Raw genomic sequence first — 12983 nt, forward strand, 5'->3', positions numbered from 1 at the left:
TTATGTCTGTGCAAAACAATGCAAGGAACGGGTGGAAACAGAAAAATCTCATTATGTCTAGCCATTCAATAAAAAAAACTTGCTTGCCCGAACAGGCAAGTGCAATTTCAAGCTACTTGCCTGGGGGCGAATTTTGGTTGCCCCGGGCCATCGGGCAAGCGGGATTGTCGAGCTCTCGTCAGGATTCGAATTTCGGCTGAAAATCTAGTGGACAGCAGGACCACCAACTTCAGAAAGTTGGTGGACCTGCACAAAAATTTGGTGGTCCGCTTATTTACTAGTGCAGTGAGTAACAAAATAGTATATAAAGATAACCATTAGCATTCAAACAGCATACATGTAACTTAATTAGAGTTGGCCAAATAATGTTTCAATCTCTAGGAATGTCGGGGGAGCTTCTGGGTAAGGTTTTCCTTTCGTTTTTCTCCTCCCCAGTCCACGGTACCCCCATGCATAGATCAATGCTGCCGCACATCCGCAAAGTTACAAGTGCCTAGAATCTTTAAGTATATACAGTTCACATTGCTTCTAGATATCTAACTGAATAAAAACAGTCCACTTTAAGAAAACTGACTTTTTTTTTCGACGTTAAGAAAAGTGACGAATTCAGTTAACAGCTTTGATTACGTGCGTGTCAGGTGTCACTGGTCGTGCCCTCACTCCCCACGGTAACCCCTGCGATATAAAAACTGATTGTTATGCGGTCAGAAAAACACTGGGCTGCACTACTACATGCCGGCGATGCCGCAATCGATTTCTTAGACTGTCGCGAGTTTTTGTTCGTGTGGCGAATCATGCGTTGAGGGAGTTCATGCAGCTCTAGATGTTTTGGATACCCCGTCTACGTTGAGGAACGGGTCGTATTATGCGCTCCCGTTTACAAGTCTGTCTAAACTGCCGTTGTGATAACCGTAGTATTTCAGCGTAATATGCAAACTGCATGCAGTGCCCCTTCGCTTACTCAGGATACAGCCTGTAGGATTCAGCCTGTAGGATATAGCCAGGAGACAGTAGATTGAGCCCATGAGCGAGAGCGCCATGATATATAATATGGATGATTACCTAAATAAATACATGAAATAACAATAAGGAAATTTCTGCAGATCTGTGCAGCTGCTGTGATGACGTCTGCTCCAGCTTCAGACGAAGCCAACTGGCTTCAGTGTTACAACAAAGGATGCGGATGCAAGTTTGACCCAACAACAAACAGTGAGAGTGAGTATAAGCCATGTGGGGGAGCAGCTGTAGCTAGTATTGTTTGAGTTTTCTTTGTTAGCTATTTTCGCTTTTCAATTTGATAGATTCCCGCCCTGGTGTAGTTGTTGTTGTTGTTGTTGTTGTTGTTGTTGTTGTTGTTCTTGTTTTTGTTCTTCTGTTTCATCTTCTTCTTCCTCTTCCTCTTCTTCTTCTTCTTATTCTTCTTCTTATTCTTATTCTTCTTCTTTTTCTTCTTATTATTCTTATTATTATAATGATTATATTTGTTAATACTTACCATTCATGAACATCAAATTGAAAGTTGTGTGAATGCCCTTTTATACTTGATTGAATCATTTCATTGGATCTCTATAGTTCACATGAAAATAAAGTTTTTCTTAGTTAGATCCAAAGTAATATTGAAAACAGAAAACAGAATAAAATCCATAATTATTTTGGATCTAACTGAGATAAACTTTATTCTCTTTTATGCTTGTTCCGTTAGAGTCATGCAAGCACCACCCTGGCTTGCCCGTCTTCCACGACGCTTACAAGGGTTGGGGATGCTGCAACAAGAAAGTCACTGACTTTACAGAGTTCCTCAACATTCCGGTAGGTCAAAAGTCAACCTAGATATTACACGTGCGGGGTTAGAAATTTTTATGTTAAAAAATTTACGGAAGGCATGAAATGAAAATCGATGAATTCGGAAGGAAACAGAAATGAACTGAAAAGAACTGAAAAGATAACTTAACTTCTATGTCAACAAATCTATGGAACACATGAATGACAATTGATGAATTCTGAAGGAAGCAGAAATGAACTGAAAAGATAATTTCAGATCGCTCCGAGTTGTTTGTCTAAAAGATCCTCACCTTACACGTATACCTGTACGCATCTCTGCAGGGGTGCACGAATGATTTCCATAGCAACATCAAACCTGTGGAGCCGGGAAAGCAGCAGACGGATGCCGGCGACAAAGATGAGGTATTTTTAATTAGATTTAAAATTAATTAGAATTTTTAAGAAGATTAAAAATAAATTAATAGAGCTTCAAGATTTAAAATTTTAAAGCGCGATCTTTAAAAGCGTCGGGTCTCCGCGAAACGCGGTCAAATCGAACGCGGCGAGGAACGCTTAACCAAGCGTCGTCGCCGTGACCTTTCGGTGACCTCCGACCCCACAGGTCATTGTGTCGGAGTGTCCGAAGCCGCTGACGCGACTGCAGCCCCCGCCTGAGGACGAACCGATGCAGCGCCTCCCGGTGACGGTCGCCGCTACGCTGAAGAGCGCCCTCTCCAGGGATCTAGAGGAACTAAGCATCGCGAAAGAAGGCGGCGGCGACAAAGGTGCGTACGGAGAAAGGCAGCTGGGCGCGTGTTGTCATGGTGATGAGCCTCCGTATGTTGTGTGGGCGCAGGTGCAGGTGCGTGACCTTTGCGGTGACCTTGCGGCGCTTGTTTTTCCAGAAAACGTCGACACTGCGAAGGTTGTCGTGGGAACCAGCTGCAAGAACAACACCTGCCACGCGGTACGTAGTCCGTATCTAGATTCTAGTCTGGTCCTGTGTATATTAGTACTGTGTTTCTAGCTTCTTTATTTCTTCCTTATTCTTTTTTATTATTCTTTTTCTTCCTTATTCCTTATTATTTATCCTTATTATTATTCATCCTTATTTCATTATTTTTATTTTTATTTTTATTTCATTATTTTCATTATTTATCCTTATTATTATTCCTTATTCCTTATTATTTCCTTATTCCTTATTGCCTTATTCTTTTTTATTCTTTTTTATTCTTTTTTATTTCTTTATTCTTAATTTCTTTTTTATTCTTTAGCTACTTCCTTGTAATTTATATCCTATCTATCTATGTTTTGATCTGTCTGCCTGCCTGTCTGTTTGTCTGCTTGTCTGGCTGCCTGCATGCCTGCCTGCCTGCCCTCTCTCTATCTGTTTCTCTCCCTTCCTCTTGCTCTCCCTTTCTTCCTCTCTCCAGCTGTCTCTCGCTCTCTCAATCAATTACGTCGTTGCTTGTGTTATGGTTTTCCACGTCGTTGGTATATGTCAGTAACTGTTAGGGCTGTAACGATCCACCGAAATCGAATCGGATCGCGATTCTCTTCTCTCGACGGACTTGCGGCCCCGGTTTTTGCGCGAAGCGCACGGCTCGCGGCGAAGCCACGCCCCAACGCGAATACGCCGCCCCCTCTTATCTGTCCATAGAGAGAATATGTGAGGACAGGGGTCTGAAAACGCACTACGCGAAAACTCGGGCGCAATCCAACCGACATTTCGCGATGGACGGCAGGAGGCCATCTCAAACGGCCCTAAGCTTTTTTTGGGGTGGCGCGCCTCCATGGCTAAGACGCTAGTGACTCTCTACAAGAAATCTCAAAGAAATGCTGTCATCAGCGATGACGGCGCTCGCTGCGTTGGCCTCTACGCCGATGACGGGCGCTAGTGCCGGAGTATAGCGTTATGTCTATCACAGAGTTTTTACGGAAGTGTCGTACGCGCGCTGGCACGTGGGGTGGTGCGGCCTACATGCTATCTGCAAATGCCATGCCGCCGTTACGGCGCCTAGCTTGGCTGCGTGCTGCCAAGTTTTCAGCAACCTCCTGACCCCGCGCTGCCCGTGCAACGGCACGTCGTCGGCTGGCGTGGCGGCGGCGAAATGTTTTTTCCGCCAAACGGAAGCGATTTACGAAGGATTTAGCGCGCCTTCTGATGGCTGGAATTTGGCAAGATGTCAGCCTCCCATGACTTGTTAGCCAAAATCCCAGATTATCTACCAAACTTTTCCCGAACCTTTCTGTAAGTGAGGTTAAAGTAGTTTTTAGTATGTTTTCTTTAAAACACATGAAGTTTCAGTGATTAACCCAAATATCATGCCGTTTCTTCACTGTTGCTTTGCTGAAGAAAACCTTCAACAAAGAGAACAAACACCGTGTTGTAAAATGTTTGTTTTCGTTTATGACCGCTATAGATAAGTATAAGTTTTCTGATGTATTTTCCATGAAAGACACATATTTTACTCATTATTATAACATATAATATTACTATAATTGCAATTCTTTGTGCAAATCTGTTATTTTCATCTTAATCTTAAGTTATGAGAGGGTCTACCGTCGTAACTCTAGGCTTATAGTTATAGCTGCCGAATTTCTGTTTATGTTCGTGCCGTGGTCCGATTAGTTTACGTTTCAGCTGACCTCAGGGTTAAACACTAGGCTACTACTACGGACTCACTAACGTACTAGTTAATTACTACTACTAGCGTCAACGAGTACGAGTACGGTATAGGCTCTAGTACTGTCGTAGCCCTAGTACTATAGTACCGTCGTAGCTGTAGTTAGTACTGTCGTAGCCCTTCGCTCCTTCCGTCGATCCTGCGACGAAGCACTATGAGTGCGTGTACATACGTACGTAATGCAATATTACGAGAGCCCCAGACCCTCTCATACTTAACATTGAGATGAAAATAACACATTTGCAGAAAGAATCCCGCACACTGATCCCGCAATGATATCGTCGCCATGCATGGTGCATGGTTGCAATGGATTGTGGGATACTTCCCCCCCCCCAAGTGGCACCTCGGCGAGCCGCTCACTTCATTCTCACCCGGGTTGACCCGGGTAACGAAAAATACCACGTGACTGCCAAATCGAACGTATTGGGGCTGGCCGGTAGACCGCAGGTTAACTTGGGGAAGCAAATCGAACGCACTAAAATGCGCGTTTGTTCTCTTGTCAATGGCAAAGCAAATCGAAGCAACCAATCACAAGGCGCTATATTCTTTGCTATGTTATACCGTTTGCGCCAAAAAATTTCGCTGGCCGGCGAATACTGCGAGCACGTGGTGGCATGGCCGTGCCAGTTTTTACACGTAGCTAATCTGTAGATACTGCTGGCAAAGCAGCCGCAGCAACAAATACTCGCCCCCTGCCCGCGCAGCGCGCAACAAGCAAGCAGCAGCGGCAAATCCCCGCCGTAGCCGAGCCGGTGTAGGTGTTGACGAAACTGCGCGATGTTACGCTTCCCGCTATACGGATTCGCGTCGCGCCGCCCCCTTCGGCGCGCGAATTCGTATCAGCGGGCACCGCGCGAAATGCTACATACAACCACGGCGCGGTCGCGTGCGCCCAGTCCCGCGGAAGTGCGCGGCTTAACCGCTCTCGGCGGTCGGGAACATAACGCATCTTTTGCGCGCAACGCCATCTCGTACCGGTCTCTCTGGATCCGATCCTCGATATTTTCCCCGTATTTTCGGTTCCACTTCGAGACAACTTTTCCCCTCCAATAGATGGCGGCACTACGCTATATACTGTAGAGTGTTACTCACCAATGTTACTCTCCCTGTGCAGTGTATATATACTCTCTAGACTCTCTAGTCTATTCACCATTAGTATCATTGGCAATTTCTAATAATTTATTATTGCAAAATAATGAAAATATAAAAAACAAGATGACATTTCACATATTTTGGGAATTCGAATCGAAGGAATCGAATCGAGAGGCTAATATCGAGAACCGGATTGAATCGAGAGGCTTGTGTATCGTTACAGCCCTAGTAGCTGACCTGCCTTAATGTTTTCAGACCTACTCCGGAATGTACAGCAGCACAAGATACGTGTGTCTTCATCCAGGTGTGCCCATTTTTCACGAGGGGTGAGTAGGATGTAATAAGGGAGAGGGAGGGAAGGTGGGAGGTGTGGATCAGAGAAAGGGAGGGAGGTGTGGGATCAGAGAAAGGGGGAGGGGAGGAGGTGTGAATCAGAGATAGGGACGGAAGGAGGCGAGGTGTGGATCAGAGAAAGGGAGGGATGCGAGGGAGAGCTGTGGATCAGAGAAAGGGAGGAAGGAGGGAGGTTTGGACTCAGAGATAGGGAAGGAAGAGGCGAGGTTTGGATCAGAGAAAGGGAGGTGAAGGAGGCAGGTTGTGGGATCAGAGAATAGCGGAGGGAAGGAGCGGAGGTTTGCGATCAGAGCTAGACGCGGAATGGAGGGACGGTGCTGGATCAGAGAAAAGGAAGGAAAGAGGGACTCGGTGTGAATCACCGAGAAAGGGAGGTAAGGAGGGAGGTGTAAGCAATCAGAGAAAGGGAGGAGAAGGAGGGAGCGTTTGGATCAAGAGAAAGGGAGGGAAGGAGGGAGAGTTTGGGATCAGAGAAAGCGGAGGGAAGGAGGGAGGGTGGATCAGCAGTAAGCGGAGCGGCGAAGGATGGAGGTGTGGATCAGAGAAAGGGGAGGGAAGGAGCGGAGGTGTGGATCTCGAGAGAAATGGGAGGGAAGGAGGAGGTTTGGATGCAGAGAAAAGGCGAGGGAGGTGGTGGATCAGAGAAAAGGGAAGGAAGGTGGGAGGTGTGGATCAGAGAAAGGGAGCCGGATGGTGTGGATCATGAGAAAAGGGAGGAAAGAGCGGAGGTTTGGCATCAGAGAAAGGTGTGGGAAAGGAGGGAGGTGTGGATCAGAGAAAGGGAGGGAAGGAGGGAGGTGTGGATCAGAGAAAGGGAGGGGAGGAGGGAGGTGTGGATCAGAGATAGGGAAGGAAAGAGGGAGGTTTGGATTAGAGATAGGGAAGGAAAGAGGGAGGTGTGGAACTGTCATACAGAATTTGGAATCCAATACTACATCAGGAAGCAGTTCCGAACTCGGTCATGCAGTTATTAACTTATTGTCCATGCGGGTAAAATGGAGGAGTAAATCAATCGATGTTATATTGAAATTAAGGTTATTTTATTCAAAACTTTTTCCCCAAATTTCCTCTTATCTGCCTATGCTCACAATAAATTTTGTATATATATATATATATCAGAAGTAGATAATAGGGAAGGAGCGTGACTTCAATAAACAAGGGAAATTCATCATTTACTAGCCTTAGAATACCTACGATTTACTACGCATAACTCAACCAACTTGAGCTCAAATCGTACACAGTACATTCGCCTAGCATCGTGCGAAATCATTTCCTCGTATACACCCGCAATCCGGAGATACAGACTAAAACGTACGACACGATTATCCATTCAGTTGCCAGAAAACCGAATTCATAGCCCGCCTAACTTGAAACAAAAGGCAGCTACTAACGACTCTTGCGCACTCTTGCTTCCTTGGCGATGCGGTGTGGCTCGCTGGGAGATTGGACATCGACGCAACACTCGGCGAGGTAATCTTGGACCTATTTACAGCTGGTATGCCCCCCCACGCAGGCACGCCCACCGCAATCAGCAGCAGCTCCAGCTCCAATCTCACAGCGAGCCACACCGCATCGCCGAGGGCACAAGAGTGCGCAAGAGTCGTTAGTAGCTGCTTTTTGTTTCAAGTTAGGCAGGCTATACATTCGGTTTGCTGGCAACAGAATGGATAATCGTGTCGTACGTCTTAGTCTGTATCTCCGGATTGCGGGTGTATACGAGGAAATGATTTTGCACAATGCTAGGCGAATGTACTGTGTACGATTTGAGCTCAAGTTTGTTGAGTTACGCGTAGTAAGTCGTAGGTATTCTAAGGCTAGTAAATGACGAATTTCCCTTGTTTATTGAAGTCACACTTCTTCCCTATTATCTACTTCTGATATACAGATATATATATATTTATATTTTTTACACGTTTAAATGGCTTTTACTTAACTGGGTGTAGTTGTCTTGTAGGTGAACGTTTTGGTAACATTTTGAACAAATTTGCAATTTTTTTTAACATTTTGATAAAAAAGATGAAAAAAATGAGCATTTGACTTGGCTTTGGTTTTGGCTTACTTGCATTCCAATGAGGAAGCATTGACAAAGGCGATTGGCATTGTCAACAAGCCGGGCCGCGGGAAAATGAATCACTCACGATGTTCGATAGTTTTGTAGTTTAATGTTTACATGATGTTTTGAACCGATGTCGTTTTGCTTTCAGCATGAAGTACTGGAGCTGTTGCCAGCGCAAGACCTCCGACTTTGACAACTTTCTCAAGCAGGAGGGCTGCGACCTCGGCTCACACGTCTGGGTGAAGAAGCAGGTAGGTGGCGCTGCTTCGATGCGCGACCGGGGTCCCTATGTTGAAGTGTAGCCGATCCCACGATACTACTCGGGGTTAGACGTCAATTTGTTTTTTCTTACGCAGCAAGTAGCTGGTGCAAGAGATAAAGGCAGGCAGCAAATTTACTCGCCACTCCACCCAGGCGGAAATCTTTGGTGCTTTTGCTGTGGGCTTTATTAGGAATCTTAGTTGGGCAAGAATTGCTTAGCTGCCATTGAAGCAGGCAGCAAACTGACCCTTGCTAGCAGCAAACTGACTTTGTAGGCAGCAAATCTGACCTTGTAAGCAGCACTGACCCTTGCAGGCGCAGCAAACGGACCCTGTTGCAGGCAGCAAAACTGACCTTTGCATCGGCCAGCAAACTGGACCCTTGCTAGCAGCCAAACTGGACCCTTGTAGGCAGTAACTAACACTGTGTAAGCCCAGGCAAAGCTGGACCCTTGCAGCCACCAAACTGACCTCTTGTTAGGGCAAACTGACCCTTGATGTTAGGCAGCAACTGACCCTTGTAGCAGCAAAGGGACCTTGCAGAGCAGCAAATGCCCTTGCAGGCAGCAAACTGACCCGTACGAGGGATCACCTGCCACTTCTCACTCTCTCGTCATCTTCCCTTCGTGAGGGATACTTCCGTCCTCCTCACTCTCCCGTCGTCTTTCCCGCAGGGTGCGTCGACGCAGACGGCGGTCGCGTGCCGCTACGACTGGCACCAGACGGCGACACATCGTCGTGCTGACGATCTACTCTAAGGTGGCGGACCCGGAGTCCAGCTACGTCGAGGCGAATCGCACGTGCGCCCACCGTGCATGTCACCCTTTCGACGTGGCGGCCAGCGGTGTTCGAGGAAGAGCCTATGCGTCTCGGAGGGGTAGGTGCGCACCGGACAACTGGGCGGCTCCGGCATGCTGTTCAAAACTTATGGTTGATCGCGGGTCTCGAGGAATAGTCGCACACTGCGTCAATATCGCGATTTAATATTTGTTTATTAACTATAAAGTATTGGAATAAAAATAAAAGAATGTGGACGTGGACCAAAGCGGAAAATCGAATTGAATTATTCCAATAATTAAATACATCAGTCGCGTAAATAGAATCCCGGTGGGCTGCTATCTTAAACTTCTGCTTGTGAGGCTAATGTATTGAGTCACGAGTGTATGTCATCGAGAAATTATAGGATGAAAACAGGAAGTGATAATGAGACAGCAAATTAAACCATAAAATGTCAACAGACATTAGCTTAATTTTGGTGAGAAAAAGTGAATGTTTTTTTTTAATTTTTTATTATTTACGTGACATAATCACTTTACATGCTGGGAAACTCATTCTGACTTGGCACGCGTGTTGATGCTATGACGACATAGCTGTTAAGCATTTGATGTGGGTCATGCATTTTCGACAACTGGATTCACAAGCTTGCGTTATAATGGTTTGCAGATAATAAAAATATTGTTGCTTTGCCCAGACCCTGACGACCCGCTACAAGCCCCCCCCCCGACGTAAAAAATGTTATTTGATAATTTTTCTTGTTTAGCCATTTGACATAGGTCAGAGTTGCAGCTGTAGATCGCTTGATCGTCGTCGTCCGTACCGTCGTCCGTCCGGTCAACAGTTGGGCCGACAAGTCTTCAACGCTCGACTACGGTCCGATATTCGCACATGGGGGGCGGCATTCGCTCAAAACGAGGTTGGGCGGTCGAAGCTGGGGGTCAAAGGCTCAAAGGTCCAAGAGGTGTAAAGAGGCGGAAACATTCACTCCTTAACTTTAGGTATAGGTCGAGGAAATTGCAGAATATTGCCAGCGACAAAATCTAAACGGCGTCGACTAGGCTCGTGATAGTCGGGGTATTGCAGTCATGTACGGAAAAGCATCACTGTGGCGAAATTGGAGGATCACAGCGTCAAAGGGCACAGGGCCGCAGATTTTAGAAACATTTCTAGGACATTTTGGTCTGGACGGACCGAGTTCTGAAAAACTTTTTGTTTCAGCGTGAACGTAGCATTTTTATGCTTTATTGAAAAGGACCATTGAATGTCCTTCTGCTGACAGCGAAGAGTAAGTGTTTGGTATACCTTTGACCCTCAAAGAGGAGGCGGGTTAAACATGGATTTGTTTACTGCTAGAAAGAATTATGACTGCGGCGTTTGCTTAGTAGAATCTATACATTGCCCTGGCATGTATGAGGACTAACAATGTCACATGAAATTTCAAAGCTAATGGTTAAAGAAGTTTATGCTCTTTAAATAGCTATAATTTATTATGGCATTCTGTTAAGAGTGGTCAGTTATGCTTACATGTAATGTTGCCACTGCCAGTGGCCTACTGAGCCAATGTGCATCGGCAGTTGGTCCGGTATATGCTGGGTTTTTTGCCCTTATGGCGTTACCAGGGTGGCAGCTCTCTATTGCGCAGCCTGTAAGGCTTGCGTTAGCGTAATGGATGAGTCTTAACCTATTCTGCTCTTGCAAATAGTTGTTGGTTAGCTAAGTATGATGGAGCTCCATCTTTAATCTGAGGACACTTAACGTACGCGCCTTACGTGGCAGACTTTCATTGAACGGATTCCCAACGAACATTCTTGTTGGAAGAGTTCCTGAATACCATCCGTGCATTCCACTGGTTCGGCGTGTAGTAGTGAGGAGTCAATTTTGTCCATTTTTCGACTACAGGGTTTACTAGAATCCCCACCCACACAGATGTCACGCAGTAGACGTTAGATGACCGCTGCGCTATGCGGCACCTTGTCTTATTTAACAAAATTGTTATCACTGTACAATTATATAAATCGGTTAGGCCAAGTACTGTAGATGTACCAAGCGAAAACAAACATTCAACATAATAGGCGATCTCGACAAAGGACACCCGAGCATGTAGACACCAGACTTGGAATTTTTTGTTCTTAAAGAAGATCCGCTGGCACTCAAAAAAAGCCTAGCCTGACCTACCCAAACCTGTCAGGCCATGGGGTCGGGTGAAGGCAAACAAAGAATTTTTGTAAACTGTGGCCTTAGATACGTAAAAACGTACGATTTTTTCCGATGAGCAGATCATAGCACAAACACCCAGCACCAGTTACCATGACAGCAACGAAGGTCGAGCGGCTGAAGCTGCGAGAGACCGAGCCGTTCCCATGGCAATTCTGGATCTGGCGGCCTGGTCGCCGACGTGGCGCCAACTTAGTAGAGTGCTGCGTGGGCAAACAGACACGAAAGGCCACTCCCTACAGCCGTGCCGCCACTGGGGCGAAAAGTGGCCTGTATGTGACTTTATAGTGGCACGTGTTTGTCCTGATTGGAGTAATCTTGTCAACGACACGATAATGCTAAAGGATGTGATGATGGATGATGAGAGAAGAGGAGAGCGAGAGAAGAGAGAGGAGAGGAGAGCGGAGAGGTGTGTGTGTGCTGATGTGTTGAGAGAGAGATAGAGGCGAGAGTGTGTGTGTGTGTGTGAGAGAGAGAAGAGAGAGAGACGAGAGAGAGAGTAGAGAGACCCGAAGGAAGAGAAGAGCGAAGGGACCGAGAGGAGGACAGAGGAGAGAGGAGAGAAGAGACGACGGAACGAGAGAGAGGAGCGAAATCCGGGAAGAGAGAGAGGCACCAGACACCACCCAGCAGATGCAGCGCCTTTTACTCGGTGAAGACGTTCGTCCGACTTTGTGTCCTAGTCTTTCGTGGACTGTGTATGGGCACACTCGCGCCCGCAGCGCTGTTGTGTGTGAGAGACTGAAGAGCGAGACGAGAGAGGAGAGAGGGAGAGAGGGAGAGAAGGAGAGAGCAGAGAGAGGAGACGAGAGAGGAGAAGAGATTTACGAGAGAGAGACAGAGAGAGAGAGACGATGACGAGAGGAAAGAGACGACGAGAGAAGAGCAGTGTTGTGTGACCGACCCTCGCAGAGCCGGATGGCCTAGCTGTGTGTGTGTGTGTGTGAGAGATGAGAGGAGACGAGAGAGAGAGAGAGTGTCTGGTGTGGTGTGTGGGTGACGGAGAGAGAGCGAAGAGTGTGGTGTGTGTGCTTTTGAGAGGAAGTGCGTGCCATGTTGTGAGAATGTGTGTAGTTGCGGCACGTGTGTGTGTGAGGGAGGAGAGCGAGAGTGTGTGTCGTCGTGTTTGAAGAAGACAGTGAGTGCATAGTGTGAGAGGTGTGGCAGATGTGCGTGCGTGTGTGGTGAGGGAGGGCGGGAGCGAGTGCTGCACCCCGCTGTGTGCTGTGAGCAGGAGATGACCAGTGGGGACATGCGTTGTTGAGATGATGTTGGTGTGCCGGTTGCCGCTCTGTGTCGTAGGAGGGGGAGACGGAGATGCGGGCATGAGTGTGCGTGCCGACAATGACACCGCGACTCCGACCGCTGTGAGAGAGAGACGGAGACATAGTGGGTCGCATGTGTGAGAATTGTAGTCGCACGGACGAACGAGGGGGCCCTGTGTCACGCTGGTGTATGAACAGGCTCGCGTTAAGCCTCATACATACAGGGCTACGCCCCAAGGCCCCGCCGCACAGTCGATTGACATTTGTCGGATGTGCTACTTCTTTATGCTCAATTAGTGGGTCTAGTGTCCCAGGCGGGATACTGCCGGACGTACCCTGCGTCACTAAATTGATATGGTTATGTCGTTTCAGGAATTTAAGGTTATGGGTTGTCCTCGCCCGCGCTCGTCAATAAAGACATTATATATCCTTAGACTCGTTAGTGGAGTAACGTCTGGGCTATAATATTTATGTACCAGGGAGACCGTTCCAGCATATTTTTTTGTTTTGTGCAATG

At 47.0% G+C, this 12983-nt stretch overlaps 1 protein-coding gene across 1 annotated transcript in view; it reads left to right on the forward strand.

Moving 5' to 3' along the window:
• Nucleotides 1–12983, forward strand: part of LOC106814790 (cysteine and histidine-rich domain-containing protein 1-like) — a 17780-nt gene that overhangs the window by 3443 nt on the left and 1354 nt on the right. The window contains 9 exon segments of the mRNA XM_014819139.1: nucleotides 1104–1215; nucleotides 1703–1809; nucleotides 2104–2184; nucleotides 2384–2546; nucleotides 2667–2728; nucleotides 5796–5866; nucleotides 8099–8201; nucleotides 8885–8938; nucleotides 8940–8999. Of these exon segments, the coding sequence (XP_014674625.1) occupies nucleotides 1122–1215; nucleotides 1703–1809; nucleotides 2104–2184; nucleotides 2384–2546; nucleotides 2667–2728; nucleotides 5796–5866; nucleotides 8099–8201; nucleotides 8885–8938; nucleotides 8940–8999 (795 nt within the window). The 5' untranslated portion in view covers nucleotides 1104–1121.

Source organism: Priapulus caudatus, unplaced genomic scaffold (genome assembly GCF_000485595.1).
Source record: "Priapulus caudatus unplaced genomic scaffold, Priapulus_caudatus-5.0.1 Scaffold979, whole genome shotgun sequence".
Classification (NCBI taxonomy): Eukaryota; Metazoa; Priapulida; class Priapulimorpha; order Priapulimorphida; family Priapulidae; genus Priapulus; species Priapulus caudatus.